General features: G+C 39.9%; 1 protein-coding gene across 5 annotated transcripts in view; it reads left to right on the top strand.

The window, feature by feature from the left end:
- The window catches only part of SKIC3 (SKI3 subunit of superkiller complex), a 100394-nt gene that overhangs the window by 33680 nt on the left and 45957 nt on the right, over positions 1-20757 (top strand). For all 5 annotated transcript variants that reach the window (XM_070465835.1, XM_070465831.1, XM_070465834.1 and 2 more), the window contains 13 exons: positions 65-189; positions 1087-1340; positions 2696-2798; positions 4990-5166; positions 5255-5399; positions 5556-5634; positions 5717-5778; positions 5883-5939; positions 8126-8194; positions 13172-13246; positions 13862-14003; positions 16028-16121; positions 20172-20249. In XM_070465835.1, coding sequence (XP_070321936.1) covers positions 65-189; positions 1087-1340; positions 2696-2798; positions 4990-5166; positions 5255-5399; positions 5556-5634; positions 5717-5778; positions 5883-5939; positions 8126-8194; positions 13172-13246; positions 13862-14003; positions 16028-16121; positions 20172-20249 — 1460 coding nt within the window. The remainder of the gene's footprint in view (positions 1-64; positions 190-1086; positions 1341-2695; positions 2799-4989; positions 5167-5254; positions 5400-5555; positions 5635-5716; positions 5779-5882; positions 5940-8125; positions 8195-13171; positions 13247-13861; positions 14004-16027; positions 16122-20171; positions 20250-20757) is intronic.

Raw genomic sequence — 20757 nt, 5'->3', positions numbered from 1 at the left:
ACATAAATGTTCAGTATTTTTTATAATATTTAATATCTCTAATTTTAGTCTTTCTTTTTGTTAGGAAACTGCCTTAGCTATCCTGACAACAGTCACTCAGAAGGCAAGTGCTGGGACGGCAAAGTGGGCCTGGCTTAGGCGAGGCCTATACTATCTGAAAGCTGGTCAGCATTCCCAAGCAGTGGCTGAGTAAGGCTCCTTTCTATATTTAACTTCTGTTAGCCTAATGCTTCCTTAAATTAAACTCCATTTGTATCCAAAATGAACTGACAAGTTGCTGTCCACCAGGCTGTATTTTAATCGAAGAAGTAGCAACATTTATTTATGGTTTATTGGCTGTTATTATCTGCATGCACTGGAATTACAAAACTGGATTAACTGATGTCCTTGTGTTAAGGAGAGAGAGATGTCCAGTCAAGTAAAGTCTTAATAGTATCATGTATATAGTAGGTTCTCAGTATAAATTTAAGGAGTGATAATTAGCCAAGGTCAGTATCTTTGTTTTTCTCGCACCGACAAGCATTGTTTTGGGGCAGGAGAGAGATTAGTAGCTCAAAGGGCATTTGGGGCAGCTCATTTGTAGTCGTTTTGTTTGAACTGTGTAAAGAAAATGTGTTTGAATCAAAGTTGTTTCTGATTTATGTTAGTACCTAGAATAGAGGTGTTTAAAGTTTTCATGGATATGGAATTTGATCTGAAATTAAAAGTATGCCTGTTATTCCCATTTTCAACTCTCATATTTCTTGGTGAGGGCTTATAGACTGTGATGTTGAGATGTATACCTGTTCTGGTAGGATAGGAAATTGGAGTTTTCCCACACAGTCAAGGAAAAGAAATTTTGGTGGACATTTCTTCAAAAAAATATTTTTATTCATTCCAAAATTACAATAAAATTTCATACTATTAAAAAATTCACATCATAAAAGGAACAGGTATACCTGCTTTAAATAAATACGGGTTTTCCCTTTTATCCATCAGGGAAACCATGGATATGTGTGATTCAGCTAAATTACTTTGTATTTTCCTTTCAGGTGTGGAAGTAGTTTTATCACTATTACTTCTCTTACTCTTTCTTGAAATTCTTAGTTTACAGGCAGCGTTAAGGGCAGACCCCAAGGACTTCAATTGTTGGGAATCATTAGGAGAGGCATACCTAAGCAGAGGTGGCTATACAACAGCCTTGAAATCCTTCACAAAAGCCAGTGAGCTGAACCCAGAGTCCACGTACAGTGTGTTTAAGGTGGCGGCAATACAGCAAACCCTGGGCAAATATAAAGAGGCGGTAGCTCAGTACCAGCTGATCATTAACAAGAAAGAAGATTATGTGCCTGCTCTGAAAGGTAATTGCTTGTTAATAGCTCCTTTGACTTTTTGTGATGCCAAAGTATAAAATCCTTGAGTAAATTTCTAAATGTATTGAGTAATTTGAAAAGAATTTCTTTAGTCAGTCACATGTGTCCAGTAAGAGCCTTTTATAGAATAGCTTGTTACATACGTCTGAGTCTAGAAAGGTCAGATTTTGTTTTGTGACAGTTAACAAATAGTAATATGATATAGATACAGCTTTTAGATAAATAGCATGATAGGTACTGGATCTAAAAATTAGATCTCTAAAACAGGAATTTTCCTACTCTTGTATTTTGATAATTCATATACTATATCCTCAGAATATCATAATAGGTTTTAGTTACTTTGTAAGTTATAGAACCTTTTTTTTCAGTTTTTGAACTTTAGAGGCAATTTTCATTGTTTGTAATTATCTAAATTAATTTCAGTTCCTTTATAGGTATCTATTCCTTCTTTTTGTAATTTCAAGTAAAACACCACCACCCATATTTAATTACTTTTTAAATGATTATTTCCAACTGTTAAAAAAAGCACTGGAGTTCATTGTATTTGCTTTCCTCCATTTCCTTTTCCTTTTTAAAGAATCAGTGGGGAGTTTAATTCAGAAGTACTGTATGTTATAAGTTACATGCAACTTAGACCATGAAACCCTTAAAAAAATATTTTATGAAATTCCTTAACAGAAGGAGAATTCACATTTATTAAATGTTTGCTAGGCAATTTAGGAAATTACTATTTCATTTAATTTTTAATGGTATGAATGTGAAAGTTGCTCAGTCATGTCTGACTCTTTGCAACCCCATGGACTATACAGTCCATGGAATTCTCCAGGCCAGAATACTGGAGTGAGTAGCCTTTCCCTTCTCCATGGGATCTTCCCAACCACGGAATTGAACCCAGGTCTCCCGCATTGCAGGTGGATTCTTTACCAGCCAAGCCACAAGGGAAGCCCAATGAATGTTTTGAATGTAGAGAGATCAAATCTTGTTTCACGACCCCAGATGATAATAACGTGATAGTGGGTAATAGCATCATATTAGATATTATTAAGTGATATCCCCATTTTCAAAGATAAGATTTTAAGAAGTAAGTAATTTGTTCAAAATCATGAAAATTCGTAGGTTCCATAGATACTACCTTTCGACACATGTTTACTGCAACAGAGCCCTGCCATTTGAATTCTTCAATAAATATATGCAAGACCATGCTTAAAGATACTTCTTATAAAATGCCATTAAATTTTGTCTTCTGGAGGGCAGCTGTTATAGTACACCAATAAATTTATTTGATGTTCATTTTCAGTGTTTCTTTTACATATTTTAACAACTACAAACTTACTTGATTTTAGGTTTGGGTGAATGCCACCTCCTATTGGCAAAAGCAGCTCTTGTCGATTATCTTGATGGGAAAGCTGTAGACTACATAGAGAAAGCACTGGAATATTTTACTCGGTTAGTATTATTATTTATTGTGTTTATTTTCTTAGTGTTATAATGAAGCCAAATTTAGAAAAATCATTCTCTGTTTATCCTATTAGCTGTAGCAGTCATTATTCAGAATCTCAAACATAAAGAATGACAGACTAACCTATTAATTCTGCAACATACATATTGTATTGATTTTGCACTGGGGAACAGATATAGTTTCTTGCTTTTAAGCAGCTGAAATGCTGGATGCATAGAGAAGAGTGGGAAGGAAGAAGTAGTCAGCTAGTGGAGCAGCAGCTTGGGTACCACTGTGTTCGTGTTCTTTCAGGAGACCTAGAGGTACAAGTATCTAATTAGAACAGGTTGGTAAATGGCACTTTAGGTGTACATCTGGCTTTACATTCAGTAGTTAGAGCCTATGTTAGACTTATGGGTAGGACTAAAGGTGAAGTAGCAGTCTGATTGTTCCTGGAGAGAATCTGTGTAGGAAAAAAAGTGGTATCTAATAACAAGAAAGAAGAAACGTTTCAGCAAATCTGGTTATTTTATGGAACTATATTCATTATTTAAATGGAATGTTATTTGTGATAGATGGCTGTAAAAGGTACACAAGTTAGACGCAGAATTACGTTTTTTTTTGCTCTTAAACATCTTTAGTGTGCTTCACTTCCTTTCTTTTCCTACTTGCCTTCTCCTCTGTGTCTGATTGATTTCCTTGCTCTCGAATTGATTTGCTTTGAATATGAACCAAATTTGAAGTGAAAGCTTCACTCTTTTTTCTCCCTCTGATGTGTGTAGTTTCTTTTCAAGTCCTTCATAACACTTAAAACTCTTTCCATAGAGGATGGTATTGTGAAGAGGGTGTAATTTATTTGAACTAGCGTTTAAGGGTAAATGTGAGCCTTTGAGTGGTGATGCTTCAGCTCCAAATACTGCCTTTCTGAGTGGAGAATTTTGTTCTGGATACCATGTAGCACTCACAACTAATTACAAGTAGGTATATAGAACTTTTTTGTTTTGTTTTGTTTTTTTGGTATATAGAACTTTTAAAGTGATAGATAGCCCCAAGTTTGTATTTACTTCTATACTTGTTCACATGACTTCAATTCTTGTGTAAGGGCAATAGAAGTTATTTCACTTTACAGATATTTTATTTTTTACTGAACTTAAAAGGAGTTAAGAGTTTGGGTTGTTAAACTGCCAGTGATTCTCTTCTTTTTTTTCCCTCTCTGTTTTCACCTTCCATGCTGTCAATTTTGGAAACTGCACTAAGACACTTAGGCAGAGGAGCTACAAATAGTGTTGCCGTTCCTCCTGATCCTCACATTGGGCTTTCAGTGATGACTGCAATAATTAATCTTGTTTCTCAGAAAGACATTGGAAAATGATTTTTGGCTGGACTCCATGAGTAGAAAAGGCTATGAACAATGTTCCATCTGCTTGTCCATCTGCCAGTAACATAGCTGTTTGTGACGGCTGATTACTGAGACTTGGCTTAATTGTGCAATTGCTGTGTTTTATTTATAAGATTTTGAGAAAAGTGCAGAGAAATGAATAGCTGAGATTTTCTCATTCTTAAAAAGAAGTGCCCTTTGCCACCATAATTAATATTTTTATTTATTTTTTGAGCTTGTCCACTGAGTCTTACCTTCCTTCAAAAGATAGGGATTGTTCATACTTTCATATTTAGATTTTTGGTATTCTTGAACTCAGAAAGTAAAACTCCTTTGGATCACCAAATATATTTGCTATGTTATACATTTGCTAGTTCTTTTTCTTAAATTTGAGGGCGATCAAGCAAAACCTAAGTTTATGATAATCAACTAAGAGTTAGGGACTTTACTGGTTTGGTTTTTGTTTAAATAGACAAACACAAAAAGCATAATTTAAAAGATCCAGTATTAAAGGTAAGTTGGTCCTGGATAATTTACTGATTTATTTATGGGATTTCTGCTGCTTCTAAGAAAAATGATAAAGAGTACCAAAGAAATGTTTGCACAGTTTCTGTCACTTAATTCATTCTCCTTCCCCTCTTCCTTTCTTCTTAAAAAGGAGGTAATAAGATATAAGATGGTTAGTAAATTCAGTAAAGCATTTGCTGCATTTAATTAAGGAGCCATGTACACTTTCCTGATGTAACTGTATGTAGCAGTGAAAGAGATAGATGCCATACTTTTTGGAAATAGTTTTTAAGCATCACAGTTTCTTTTTTTAGGGCTCTGCAACATCGAGCTGATGTGTCTTGCCTTTGGAAGCTAGCTGGGGACGCTTGTACCAGTCTGTCTGCTGTCTCACCATCTAAAGTGAATGTCAGTGTCTTAGGAGTCCTTCTAGGTCAGAAGGAAGGAAAACAAGTATTAAAGAAAAATGAGCTCCTCCATCTTGGAGGAAGGTAATTTACAAAGATGGTCATTTGATGACATTCAAATTAAATTAGAACGTCATAACAAAATATAACATTCACTTTTATGTTTCCATAGATGTTACGGTCGTGCATTAAAACTGATGTCTACATCTAATACGTGGTGTGACCTTGGAATTAATTATTATCGCCAAGCACAACATCTAGCAGACACAGGCCACAACTCAGATGACCTTCAAGAGTTGTTGGAGAAATCTATGCATGTATGATTTTGAGAAATTTTTTATAAACTTAAGATCTTTTCTGAAAGGTGCTTTAGATAAAGTATATACTAGAATGTTTTCACATAAATTCACATTCATTTGTATATAAATGTTGATATTTCAAGAAATAAAAATGTATCTAATTTTACTTTTCAGTGTCTGAAAAAAGCTGTGAGACTTGACAGTAATAATCACTTATACTGGAATGCTCTTGGTGTAGTTTCATGTTACAGTGGTAAGAATTGAATTAACACTTCAATATTTTTAGGTTGTTTTAGACAATAAAGTTCAGTTTTATCAAAGTCTGTATTTTTCAGGTATTGGAAATTATGCCCTTGCTCAGCACTGTTTCATCAAATCAATCCAGTCAGAACAAATTGTGAGTGTTCTGTGTCTCTGTCTGTGAAAAAGAACATCGAAATTTAGTGTTAATTTTCTGAGACTGCCATGTAGATAAAGGACCTAATTTTATTTGTTTTTTAGAATGCAGTTGCATGGACCAACTTGGGAGTGTTATACCTTGCAAATGAAAAAATTGAGGTAAATACTATATTGTCTGCTTTGTTGTATTCTAAGTAAAGAATGTTTTCTATGTGTGATCTCTTCATAATAACTCAGCTTCTTGTGGAGAAATACTTTGCACATTGTTAATCTATGTAGCATTCTCCTTGATATGCTAGATGTTGGATAGCATTTACTTTACTATATTGAACATTGAATGTGTAAGATTTGTTTTCCTTTCCATGTCCCAAGAAATTTTTGGTCTTATAATTACATTGTATTTTCATTTAGAGAGTAAAACAACTTTATTATGAATTATTTGGGTGTTTTTCTTTTTATCTTTCATACATGTCTTAGGGGTGGGATGATGAAGTAAGGGCAATGATTAGTACTCTCTAGAAACTTAAATTTAACGTTTGCTCTGGTGATTTAGATTCACCTTTAACAGATATTAATCCCTTTATGTGTACGGTGTACTCTGTTATACTCAAACCGTTGTATGTTAGAGAAACTGGAGCTACAGTGATGGGGAGCCTGTTTGCGGGTCTCGTTTGCTCCCCTGGCGGCTCAGTTGGTAAAGGACCCGCCTCCAGTGCAGGAGACCACAGTTCGATCCCTGGGTCGGGAAGATCTGCTCAAGAAGGGACAGCTACCCACTCCAGTGATCTTGGGCTTCCTTGGTGGCTCAGCTGGTAAAGAATCCGCCTGCAATGTGGGAGGCCTGGGTTTGATCCCCACCTTGGGAAGATTCCCCTGGAGAAGGGAAAGGCTACCCACTCCAGTGTTCTGGCCTGGAGAATTCCATGGGCTATACAAGCCATGGGGTCGCAAAGAGTCAGACATGACTGAGCGACTTTCACTTTCAGAAATTTCCATGGATCTGTAGATAATAGCACACCTATACTGTTTTGTGTTTCAGCCAGTATATTGAATATCATCCTTTTAAAATAGCTTCAGTGATATTCTCAGGGATACATGAAGTCTCTGCAAAGACTGCTTTGGAAGACTGTAAATAAAGTGAAGAAAAATACTAATTTGAATCTTAAAATATGTAAAAATATTTTTTAAAAATTTAAGCAAAGCGAAGTTTTAGTCAATAAGCTATGACTGGTTTTATGGTAGTGTTGCCTGTGAGCCTGTGGTCTCATAAGGAAGAAAAGACGATATCCAGCCATGCAGAGATTATTGGGAAAACAGTGTAAAGCAACATATAATAAGCTCTTCTTCATAGCAGAAAAAAGAAAAAAAAAAAACATGTGATGTGATTTTAAGTGTCTAAGTGGGGTGTCTTGAAAGTTTCCTAAATGCTTAGTGCAGATTTATGTTGACCATTCCTTTTCACCCACTAGCAGTCTCAGACCTCACTGGTTGTTAGTAGTAGTTTTTATCTTCCCACTTAAGTTCAAGGCAAGGGGAATAGATACAGTCTTCTCTAAGTATTTCCATTAAACCTGTGTTGTGGTAATCGCTCAGTCGTGTCTGAGTCTTTGTGCCCCATGGACTGTAGCCCTCCAGGCTCCTCTGTCCATAGGATTCTCCAACCGAGAACACTGCAGTGGGGTGCCGTTTCCTTCTCCAGGGGATCTTCCCCACCCAGGGACTGAATCCAGGTCTCCTGCACTGCAGGCGGACACTTTACCTCTGAGCCCCCTGGGAGGCCCTGCATTAAACCTGTGGCTTAGCAAATAGTTGGGTGATTGACTGAAAATTTTGCAGACCAGGAGTAGACACCTGCGGTGCCCTTTCATTGAGGACCAGAACTCCCAAGCCTGTAGAGAAATCCGGTGTATCCAGAACTGTTTGCGCATGCTCAGTTGCTGAATTGTGTCCAAGTCTGTGCAACCCCATGGACTGCAGAGTGCCGGACCCCTCTGTCCATGTAAATCTCCAGACAAGAGTACTGGAGTGGGTTGCTGCTTCCTCTTCCAGGGGATCTTCCTGACCCAGGGATCAAACCCGTGTCTCTTGCATTGGCATCCAGATCCTTTACCACTGAGCCACCTGGGAAGCCTCCAGAACTCTTTAGGACTAGGTATTTAAGACATTGTTTTAAGTGTTGCTGCACATGCAAGTGCAAATTGTGCTTAAACAGTGAAGTTTTAGTTCACTCTTTCATTTGTATTTATGTTTACAAGTCTGATTTTTCTTATTCTCTTATGCTTTTTAAATATAAGTGATTTAATATTAGACTTATAAATTGACTATTTTTTGTCTTTTTTTTCTAGCAAGCTCATGAAGCTTTCAAAATGGCTCAATCCCTTGATCCATCTTATTTAATGTGCTGGATTGGACAAGTAAGATACATAACATATAGTTATTAATAACCTGTGATACAAATAAGCTATTAATAGAAAGGGGTATCAGTTCAGTTCAATTCAGTTGCTCAGTCATGTCTTTGCGACCGCATGGACTGCAGCATGCCAGGCCTCCCTTTCCATCACCAACTCCCGGAGTTTACTCAAACTCATGTCCATTGAGTCAGTGATGCCATCCAACCATCAGAAAGTGGTATAAATATCTGTTAATATAAACAACACTGATAATGAGAGCATTTGGGGGCTTACTTTGTGCCAGTCACTGTGCTAGACGCTTTGTATGTGGAATATGAATCTCAGAGATCTCGAGTATCATACCCCAGGTCATACAGCTTATAATGATTAAGCTTTGAACACCATCACTCTTACATTATTATATCTAAAAAATAAACCTGGGATCCTGTTAACATACATTTACCAAAAAAATGAACATTTGCAAAGATCATCTTGATTTTATTTTCTCATTTTCTATAAAATCTTCATATTTAATTTGGTACTTGTTTATGAGTGTCCCTCCCCACCCCGACCTGAAAAGTTTAGATTTTTGTACTTGCAAATAGGAATCAAGTTACTAGTCTGAGTCTGTCATTGACTAATTGTTTATCTTATCAACTGCTGGATTTCCCTTTTCTTACCTGGAGAAGAAGGGGATTGGTCTGAGTGGCCTCCTGGGTTTTCTGTCTTTCAGTTCAGAGAAGACTGGGAGCATCACCCATATTATAAAATCAGTAATCAGTGATTCAGTTCAGCTGCTCAGTCGTGTCCAACTCTTTGTGACCGCATGGACCACAGCACGCCAGGCCTCCCTGTCCATCACCAACTCCCAGAGTTTACCCAAACTCATGTCCGTTGAGTCGGTGATGCCATCCAACCATCTCATCCTCTGTCGTCCCCTTCTCCTCCTGCCTTCAATCTCTCCCAGCATCAGAGTCTTTTCCAGTGAGTCAGCTCTTCCCGTCAGGTGGCCGAAGTACTGGACTTTCGGCTTCAACATCAGTCCTTCCAATAAACACTCAGGACTGACTGATCTCTTTTAGGATGGACTGGTTGGATCTCCTTGCAGTCCAAGGGACTCTCAAGAGTCCTCTCCAACACCACCATTCAAAAGCATCAATCCTTTGATGCTCAGCTTTCATTTTAGTCCAACTCTCACATCCATACATGACTACTAGAAAAACCATAGCCTTGGCTAGATGGACCTTTGTTGGCAAAGAAATGTCTCTGCATTTTAATATGCTGTCTAAGTCATAAGTTTCCTTCTAAGGAGTAAGTGTCTTTTAATTTCATGGCTACAGTCACCATCTACAGTGATTTTGGAGCCCACCAAAATAAAGTCAGCCACTGTTTTCCACTGTTGCCCCATCTATTTGCCATGAAGTGATGGGACCAGATGCCGTGATCTTAGTTTTCTGAATGTTGAGCTTTAAGCCAACTTTTTCACTCTCCTCTTTCACTTTCATCAAGAGGCTCTTTTAGTTCTTCTTCACTTTCTGCCATAAGGGTAGTGTCTTCTACATATCTGAGGTTATTGATATTTCTCCCAGCAGTCTTGATTCCAGCTTGTGCTTCACCAGCCCAGCGTTTCTCATGATGTACTCTGCATATAAATTAAATAAGCAGGGTGACAATATACAGCCTTGACGTACTCCTTTTCCTATTTGGAACCAGTCTGTTGTTCCATGTCCAGTTCTAACTGTTGCTTCCTGACCTGCATACAGATTTCTCAGGAGGCAGGTCAGGTGGTCTGATATTCACATCTCTTTCAGAATTTTCCACATTTTATTGTGATCCACACAGTCAAATGCTTTGACAGTCAATAAAGCAGAAGTAGATGTTATTCTGGAATGCTCTTGCTCTTTCAGTGATCCAGTGATGTTGGCAATTTGATCTCTGCTTCCTCTACCTTTTCTAAAACCAGCTTGAACATCTGGAAGTTCATGGTTCATGTATTGTTGAAGCCTGGCTTGGAGAATTTTGAGCATTACTTTACTAGCATGTGAGATGAGTACAATTGTGCAGTAGTTTGAGCATTCTTTGGCATTGCCTTTCTTAGGGATTGGAGTGAAAACTGACCTTTTCCAGTCCTGTGGTCACTGCTGAGTTTTCCAAATTTGCTGGCATATTGAGTGCAACACTTTCACAACATCATCTTTTAGGATTTGAAACAGCTCAACTGGAATTCTATCACCTCTGAAATAGCTCAACTGGAATTCTATCACCTCCACTACCTTTGTTCATAGTGATGATTCCTAAGGCCTGCTTGACTTCACATTCCAAGATGTCTGGCTCTAGGTGAGTGATCACACCATCATGATTATCTGGGTCGTGAAGATCTTTTTTGTACAGTTCTGTGTATTCTTGCCACCTCTTCTTAATATCTCTGCTTCTGTTTGGTCGATTTCTGTCCTTTATTGAGCCCATCTTTGCATGAAATGTTCCCTTGGTATCTCTAATTTTCTTGAAGAGATATTTAGTCTTTCCCATTCTATTGTTTTCCTCTATTTCTTTGCACTGATCACTGAGGAAGGCTTTGTTATCTCTCCTTGCTGTTCTTTGAAACTCTGCATTCAGATGGGTATATCTTTCCTTTTCTCCTTTGCTTTTCGCTTCTCTTCTTTTCACAGCTATTTGTAAGGCCTCGTCAGACAGCCATTTTGCTTCTTTGCATTTCTTTTTGTTGGGGATGGTCTTGCTCCCTGTCTCCTGTACAGTGTCACAAACTTCCGTCTATAGTTCATCAGGCACTCTGTCTATCAGATCTAGTCCCTTAAATCTATTTGTCACTTCCACTGTATAATCATAAGGAATTTGATTTAGGTCATACCTGAATGGTCTAGTGGTTTTCCCTACTTTCTTCAATTTAAGTCTGAATTTGGCAATAAGGAGTTCCCACAGTCAGCTCCCAGTCTTGTTTTTGCTGACTGTATAGAGATTCTCATCTTTGGCTGCAAAGAATATAATCAGTCTGATTTTGGTGGTGTTCTACTGGTGATGTCCATATGTAGACTCTTGTGTTGTTGGAAGAGGTTGTTTGCTATGACCAGTGTATTCTCTTGGCAAATCTTTTAGCCTTTGCCCTGCTTCATTCTGTACTCCAAGGCCAAATTTGCCTGTTATTCCAGGTTTTTCTTGACTTTCTACTTTTGCATTCCAGTCCCTTATAATGAAAAGGACATCTTTTTTGGGTGTTAATTCTAAAACGTCTTGTAGGTCTTCATAGAACTGTTGAAGTTCAGCTTCTTCATCATTACTGGTTGGGGCATAGGCTTGGATTATCATGATATTGAATGGTTTGCCTTGGAAATGAAGAGATCATTCTGCTGTTTATGAGATTGCATCCAAGCACCACATTTCAGACTCTTCTGTTGACTGTGATGGCTACTCCATTTCTTCTAAGGGATTCTTGCACACAGTAGCAGATATAATGGTCATCTGAGTTAAATTCACCCATTCCAGTACATTTTAGTTCGCTGATTCCTAAAATGTCGACATTCACTCTTGCCATCTCCTGTTTGACCATCTCCAATTTGCCTTGATTCATGAACCTAACATTCCAGGTTCCTGTGCAGTATTGCTCTTTATAGCATCAGACCTTGCTTTTATCATCAGTCACACCCACAACTGGGTGTTGTTTTTGCTTTGAATCCATCTCTTCATTCTTTTTGATTTCTCCACTGATCTCCAGTAGTATATTGGGCACCTACTGACCTGGGGAGTTCATCTTTCAGTATCCTATCTTTTTGCCTTTTCATACTGTTCATGGGGTTCTCAGGGCAAGAATACTGAAGTGGTTTGCCATTCCCTTCTCCAGTGGACCACATTTTGTCTGCTTCTGTTAGGTCCATACCATTTCTGTCCTTTATTGTGCCTCATTTTACTAAAACTCAAAACCCAAGGAAGAGCGTGAAGAAGGTAAACATTCTAAGTACTTTAACGCATGCATATCTTTAATTTTACATTCATTCATATCAGTGATACATAGTCAGTGATTAGGTATCTTCTACTGTACTTTGGCTTTTGGGTCTGATTGTAGTTAATTGAATGGGTGAAGCTCCCAGAGTTAGAAAAGGCAAACTCTTATTCCCATTAGCTGTGGTAGCATTTAAGAACAGTGGCATTACCACAGTAAACTCTGTGTAAGATTTTGGGACCTGGGGGCCCGAGAATTTGCATTTCTCACTATCCCAAGTGAGGACAATGCTGCTGGTCCAGGGACTTCACTTTGAGTAGCACTGATGGAGGTCAGTAGATCTTAGGTGTTCATCAGAGTCACTTGAGTATTTTTTTTTATCTTTAAATTATTTTTGGCCTTACAAATAATTTGTTTCAGGAGGTAACTAGTAGATTTAATTAAAATGATAATGATAGAGTGAAGCTTAATATTAATTTCTTAATTAGTAATGCATGATAATTAAAAAAACCCTGCTTTCTTATAAACGATAGATGAGCTTGAAAGTAATTTTAACTGTCACAAAATCTTACTATTTGAAATCCTGAGGCAGTTTTAAAAATAAACATGTTGAGACTCTACCCAGATCTATGGAAGCTAGATTTCTAGGGGTGAAATCTCCTTTTTGAAATGCTTTTCAGTTGAATCTCAGGTGACCCCGTGACTAACCAAGTGCCTGTATGAGTAGATGTGCCTCTGCAGGGGCGTGCTGGGTAGTGAAAGAGAAGGCAGCACAGTGTTGTCAGGATTCTGAAGAACTTCGTGTGGATTATTCCACCACTGGCTGATTGCAGATGGAGTTCTTCAAGTGTCTATCAGCTTAAAGGCTCACTTAACAAGTCATTCTGGTCCTCTGAGCCATGGATTATGGTAGTCAAGATTGAAAAAGAACTTAACTTTGCTTTTAAGCACAGCTAGAAAAACGTTTGGTTCCTCCAAAAACTCATTTATTAGTAGTAGTAGTATTCCTTTTGAACATATTAAGACCCTGCTCTTTCCTTTTATAGGCTCTAATTGCAGAGACAGTTGGAAGTTATGACACCATGGATCTCTTCAGGCACACTACAGAACTCAGTATGCACGTAAGAATTTGAATGTTCTTCAGGATTCATTAATGAATAAACTTTTAACTACCCTTGTTGAGAAAACAAATACATGGTGATGTCAGATGTTGATGATAGCAGTTGTCTCTATTCTTTATTCTTTCTTAAAAAGCAGATAAACTCTCATTAAAGAACTTCAAGAGCTGATGAAGAAATGACTTTGGGATCTAATAGATGCAGTAGTTAGGCAGAATAGAAACAGACTCAAAAAAAATAAATAAACTGAGATAAACACTAGACTTAGTTGACATTTCTAGATTATTTATGAAAGTGTTTGGAAATCTTTTGATTGGTCATTATTTGTTTGACCTATGGGAATGATGTTGAGAATCATACCAAACCATCAGGAGGGACTGTGTTTTCTCCTCTTTATTTATCCCACTTGTTTCCTCTACTTAGGTTTGAGGCAAGTGATTTAAATATATTCTTAGTTGTGTTGTATCAAACTGACCTTTTATTTAAAGGCACTAAATAGCTGACTTAGAAGATGAAGATCTGATGTTTACTGTATTGAAGTACATTGTTTTGTTTCTTAATTTTTCTTGGCAGATTTATTACTCTGTGCCTGCTGGTTAACTTTAGCTTTTCTTACAGACTGAGGGAGCAATAGGTTATGCGTATTGGGTCTGTACAACACTGCAAGATAAGAGCAACAGAGACACGGAGCTGTACCGGTATAACATCCTCCAGATGAACGCCATTCCAGCAGCACAAGTGGTCTTGAGCAAATACGTGGGTATGGCTCCTATTATACCATGGCAAGATACATGAATAATTGTTGAGATAATTTAAAGAATTTAAAGTTAATTCCAAATTAAATGTTAGTTCTTAAGACATGAATTTACCCTCTTCTTCCCATGAACAAGTATGAAGAAATCAGATAAACTGAAAACCAGAAGAAATGCGTCATCATTGTAATCCACAGGCTGGTAATAGTCCTCCTGCACTGAGCCTGGGGCACTTGAGGAGAAGGCGGTTTGTTTGTAAACGGCAGCACTTTGAGACCTGAATGTGTTATGCAGTGTGCCCAAATGAGTGACTTGAATGAATACCTCTTAGAGCCTTTCTGAGAAAGTGTAGGATCAGAAATTTTACTGATAGGTTTCCTTACAGAATGGGAAACATTTGTGAAAGATTTACAAATAGAGGTAAACTGATGCTGAAGCTGAAACCCCAAAACTTTGGCCACGTGATGCAAAGAACTGACTCATTTGAAAAGACCCTGATGCTGGGAAAGATCGAAGGTTGGGGGAGAAGGGGACAACAGAGGATGAGATGGTTGGAAGATGGCATCACCAACTCAATGAACATGAGTTTGAGTCAACTCCGGGAGTTGGCAATGAATAAGGAGGCCTGGTGTGCTGCAGTCCATGGGGTCATAGAGAGTGGGACACGACTGAGCGACTGAACTGAACTGAAACATTTAGCTTTCTGCAAAATTCAGATGCCTATAACAACGAACTTTCTCTGACAGTTGTACATAGCTAGGTTTTTGAGTCTCTGAAGGAGCTGTGTCATATACTCATTTAGCAAATTCAACTATATGTGCTTGGCCAAAAAGCATGTTAATTTAGAAGCAGAAAGGTGAGAAAGCAGGGATAAGAGAAATGGAGATATCATGTGTCGCTGACTGTTGGCTTCAGCGGAGTGTGGACGAAGGGCCTGAATCTCCTCACTGACTTGGACTCAGTTTGGTTGCTTTCACCTTGTGAGATGGCTTACAAATTTTTCAAGAGTCACTTTGTGTGATTTTCATCTTATATTGTGAACTTAACTATCACATAAGATGTGACTGTGCTCCACTTTGTTAAACAGTTCAATAAGAGATTTGAAGGCTTGCTTCCCAGCACAAGTTAAGTAATTCATAGTTCAGGTGCATTTCTTTTTCCTTTGTACACTTCCCTTATAGTTACATGATGTTTTTTGACATTAGAATTTCAAAATACTGCATTGAAAGTGCCCATATCATCTTCTCTTTCTACTGCACAACACTGATTTTTTTTTTTTAAATGCATAGAAACTGGAACAGAACCACCAAGATAAATTGTTGCTAAATCTAATCAAGGAAGGTTTATCAGAAAAAGAGACTCAGATGTATAGAACAGACTTGTGGACTCTGGGAGAAGGCGAGGGTGGGATGTTTCAAAAGAACAGCACTGAAACATGTATATTATCTAGGGTGAAACAGATAACCTGCCCAGGTTGGGTACATGAGACAAGTGCTCGGGCCTGGTGCACTGGGAAGACCCAGAGGGATCGGGTGGAGAGGGAGGTGGGAGGGGGGACTGGGATGGGGAATACATGTGGATCCATGGCTGGTTCATTTCAGTGTGTGACAAAAACTACTGTAATGATGTAAAGTAATTAGCCTCCAACTAATAAAAATTAAAAAAAAAAAAAAAAAGGAAGGTTTATGTGATTAGCCAAAGAACTGAATTTCCTTATAATTCAGATGACTAGTTTTAACATGAGCTCTGATTTAAAATTGTTATACCTTTGGGAATAAAAATGTATTTAAACTTTGAAGCTTGAATAGAAGCTATGTGTAACTATAGGTATTACTCAATAATTTAAAAGAGTTATAGAATGATTACTGGTATTTTACAGTCAAGATAAACTCAACCTCTATTCCTAGCAATGCCCATGACCTCAGGAAATGATCTACTGTTTAAAGTATCGAAAAACTTGAAAACAAAAGTAATGTTTTTACAAATACAACCATTATGCACATATTGAGAAAAGATGTTTTTGGATTTCCAGAGAGAATTCAGAATTATGCTCCAGCTTTCACAATGTTGGGCTACTTAAATGAACATCTGCAACTGAAGAAGGAAGCAGCAAATGCGTACCAAAGGTAAAGGCTCCCTTAAATTTAAACGTGGTCCTTCTTGGTCAGTTGGCCTTTTTAAAATGCAGCCTCACTTTCTTGAAGAAGGTACAAATAAAATATTCTGATTCCTTTCCTGACCTTTCATTATTTATTATTACTACATTTTGAAGGTGAAAAATCACAGCTCTAAATTTTCAACTGTGTTTTGGTTTCTGTTGCTCAACCTGAGAGAGAGAGAAGAAAAAAAAAAAACCAAACAAAAAACCCTCTCAGATTTGTTTTAGAAAAGTCTGTCCATTTATAGTTTGTCTTGCTTTATTACATACATGTATTTGTTCAGATAAGAAATGAGAAGAAGCCCCGTGTGTCTGAGGCGCCTTCATGTTGACTGTGTAGTATTCATTCATTCAGTAAGGATTTGCTGAGCTGCTGCCGCGTGCCCGCAGCGTCCTTGGCCGTGGCAACTTAGCAGTGAGTTCAGCGCAGGCTCAGTCCTCGTGGAGCTCGCCTTCTGGTGGGGGGAGGTGCGTGGTCAGCTAATGGGCATCTGTGCTGGTAACAATCGCTAAGAAAGAAAACCAGAGAGGACTGGCAGGCCAGACAGTGGAGGGCAGACAGTGAGTCTGAGACAGGTGTAGGAGGTAGGTTTCCTGAGCAGGCAGTGGAGGCCTGGCCTAGCTGAAGGTGGCCGTAAGTCATTTGTTCCTCAGGGAAAGAGCATTCCAGGCCGAGGGAACAGCAAGAGCAAGTGTTCTGAAGCAGGAGCGGCCTTGACGTTGGGGGGACCAGGACAGTGTGCACGAGGGAGAGTGACGGGAAGGGAAATCAACCTGAGGTTTTCCTTCTCTGCAAATTCATTGACATGTGAATGAGAAAATCACTGCTGATCTCATGGGTACTAGATGAAAAGTTAAAGAAAAAACCAGAATGCCCAACTTCTGAGGTACATCATTGCCCTAAGTCAATAGAAACCTGTCAGATAAAAAATAATCAAGGTATCCCAAATGCTTTGCCATCCTTGTGTGGCTGTCTCTGTAGTTCACAGAAGTGGTCACTAGATGGTACTGAAGGCTGTAGTTATTTTGCCAGGTGTGTGTGGGGAGGTGTGTGTGTGGGGGGAGGTGTGTGTGTGGGGAGAGGTGTGTGTGGGGGGAGGTGTGTGTGTGGGGAGAGGTGTGTATGGGGGGAGGTGTGTGTGTGTGGGGAGGTGTGTGTGGGGGGGAGGTGTGTGTGTGTGGGGAGGTGTGTGTGTGGGGGAGGTGTGTGTGGGGGGGGGGGTGTGTGTGTGGGGGAGAGGTGTGTGTGTGGGGAGAGGTGTGTATGGGAGGAGGTGTGTGTGGGGGGAGGTGTGTGTGTGGGGAGGGTGCGTGTGGGGAGGTGTGTGTGTGGGGGGAGGTGTGTGTGTGTGGGGAGGTGTGTGTGTGTGGGGAGGTGTGTGTGTGTGGGGAGGTGTGTGTGTGTGGGGAGGTGTGTGTGTGTGGGGGAGGTGTGTGTGTGTGTGGGGAGGTGTGTGTGTGTGGGGGGAGGTGTGTGTGTGTGGGGAGGTGTGTGTGTGTGGGAGGTGTGTGTGTGTGGGGAGGTGTGTGTGTGTGGGGGGCGGTGTGTGTGTGTGGGGGAGATGTGTGTGTGTGGGTAGGTGTGTGTGGGGGGAGGTGTGTGTGTGGGGGGAGGTGTGTGTGTGGGGGGAGGTGTGTGTGTGTGGGGAGGTGTGTGTGGGGGGGGAGGTGTGTGTGGGGGGGAGGTGTGTGTGTGGGGGGAGGTGTGTGTGTGGGGGGAGGTGTGTGTGTGTGGGGGAGGTGTGTGTGTGGGGGGAGGTGTGTGTGTGGGGAGGTGTGTGTGTTGGGGGAGGTGTGTGTGGGGGGGGAGGTGTGTGTGTGGGGGGAGGTGTGTGTGTGTGGGGGAGGTGTGTGTGGGGGGAGGTGTGTGTGTGTGGGGAGGTGTGTGTGTGTGGGGGGAGGTGTGTGTGTGTGGGGAGGTGTGTGTGTGTGGGGAGGTGTGTGTGTGTGTGGGGAGGTGTGTGTGTGTGGGGAGGTGTGTGTGTGGGGGGGAGGTGTGTGTGTTGGGGGAGGTGTGGGGGGGGAGAGGCGTGTGTGTGTGGGAGAGGCATGTGTGTGGGGGGAGGCGTGTGTGTGGAGGAGAGGTGTATGAAAACCCACAATACTATTTTTCACCACTGCAGTAAACTTACCAATAAAGAAACTCTAGAAATTTGATAGAATTTCAATGAGCAGGATTTTTAAACAGAGAAATATGCAATGCTATGTCGCTTCAGTCATGTCCAACTCTTTGCCATGCTATGGACTGAGCCCACCAGGCTCCCCTGTCCGTGGGATTCTCCTGGCAAGAATACTGGAGGGGGTTGCCGTGCCCTTCTCTAGGGGATTTTCCTGACCTAGGGATGGAACCCTCGTCTCATTAGGTCTCCTGCATCAGCAGGCGGGTTCTTTACCACTAGTGCTGCCTGGGAAGCCCCTCATAAATGGAGGGGTAACCATTCCCTTCTCCAGGGGATCTTCCTGACCCAGGGATCGAACCTGGGTCTCCTGCATTGCAGGTGGATTCTTTACCGTCAGGGCCACCAGGGAAGCTAAAACAGAGAAACTAGGAAGCTTTAGAATGCTTGCTCCTGTTTCTGGTGTACGTTTTAATCACAAATACTGCGAGTCTGACACTGGTTATACCTTCGTCTAAAATGGCAACTCCACAGTCACCTAGGCTTTCCCGAGAGCTCAGTTGGTAAAGAGTCCGCAGTGCAGGAGACCCCAGTTAGATTCCTGGGTCAGGAAGATCCGCTGGAGAAGGGACAGGCTGCCCACTCCAGTATTCTTGGGCTCCCCTGGTGGCTCAGCTGGTAAAGAATCCACTTGCAATGTGGGAGGCCTGGGTTCAGTCCCTGGGTTGGGAAGATCCCCTGGAGAAGGGAAAGGCTACGCTCTAATATTCTGGCCTGGAGAATTCCATGGACTGTGCATGAGACAAATGCTCGGGGCTGGTGCACTGGGAAGACCCAGAGGGATGGGATGGGGAGGGACGTGGGAGGGGGGATCAGGATGGGGAACACATGTAAATCCATGGCTGATTCATGTCAATGTATGGCAAAAACCACTACAATATTGTAAAGTAATTAGCCTCCAACTAATAAAAATAAATGAAAAAAAAAAAAAAGAATTCAGTCCTATACAGTCCATGGGATCACAAAGAGACGGACATGACTGACTTTCACTTCACTTCACAATCACCTGGATATACACCACTCATTTTGACTTATTACCACTCTTGTTTTCTGCCTTAAAGAAGTATTTGTGACTTGAACTTACCAATTAGGTATTAATATAACTGCAGATATAGTTTTTACTATGACAGGTAGTTTACTATTACTATTTCTATAATACTGTGTTTTCATGTAGTATCAGAGGCATTAAAAGCTTTTCTTGGATATTTCTCCCTGGCTAATCTTTAAACAGAAAAACAAAAAGTATTATTAAGTATCCAACTCCTTTAGTTGTTGAGACATTTTCCTACTTGCCCAGAGGAGACTGAGCATGAGAAGGTAAGTGGGCTGTCAGCACGTCGTCGTATTTATTCTAAACCTCTCAGGATTCCTGATGACTCATTCCCTTCTCTGAGTTCAGGATTGCCTGAATGTCTTTCTGTATGTAACAGGTAAAGGCATATGAAAGCACTCAATTTCCTAAGTCCCTACCTTAAACTACTAGTATATAAATAATTTTAAGAGTGTACCATGTACATCAAATTCTATGTACTTCAAACATGTCAAAACTTTAAAATATCAACACAGTTTTTTCCCACATTTAGATTAAATTTTTTGGAATATATAAAACTCAAGTATGATAAGTGATTTCACATATTAAAAGAGGCCACTTTATTGTTTTCTTAACCGTGTAAAATCTATTAAGTGCTTTTGTGGTACCAATTTAATAAAATATAAATAAGCTATTATGGAACTAGTTAAATAATTAAATGAAAACAAAAATCTGTAGATTGTTAAGGAGGAAGAGTGAAAGAATGCTATTGCACATAGGTAATTTTAAATGCTTTGTCCTTTTTTTAAAGGGCAATTTTGTTGTTACAGACTGCAGAAGACCGAGATGCTTATAATGTTACAGTAAGAAATTATGGCAGATTGTTATGGTAAGCATATTTTTCCCCATTGATTTTGTGAATCTGTCAGATTTTTCTGGTGGAGGCTGTGGAACTATGGAGTGATGACCAGTTTCCGGAAGAGTGGGACGAATGTGAATGAGTACAGTGATGACATCTGCCCAGGGTGCATCATTCCTACTACCCCAAGCTGTGTTAACAGTTTCCTGTTCCTGTGATGATACCCAGCCTCGGTGTCCTTTGTGAGGAGCAAGTTCAGAGCTGAGGGTTGTGAACTAGACAGAAGACGTAGTTATTCTTTCTAATAGCAGAAGCCTAGTTAATTGGAAGTGGATTAGATTTATTCTGATTTGATGTCTGTTCTTAAACTGGGAGTAGGATTAAGGGTCCAGAAACCCTTTTGAGATAGTACACAAAAATTTTTGTGCGTGCATTTTGGGGATGGGGTATTTATTAGAATTGTAGTTGGGTATTTTGGAATTAGTATCTACATCTTTTTAAGGAACTACACAGTAGAAATCAGAGGTAGCCAGTTATT

The sequence above is a fragment of the Odocoileus virginianus genome, chromosome 3, assembly GCF_023699985.2.
Source record: "Odocoileus virginianus isolate 20LAN1187 ecotype Illinois chromosome 3, Ovbor_1.2, whole genome shotgun sequence".
NCBI lineage: Eukaryota > Metazoa > Chordata > Mammalia > Artiodactyla > Cervidae > Odocoileus > Odocoileus virginianus.
Note: the sequence above shows the minus strand (reverse complement) of the source record. Positions and strands in the feature narration are given on the sequence as shown.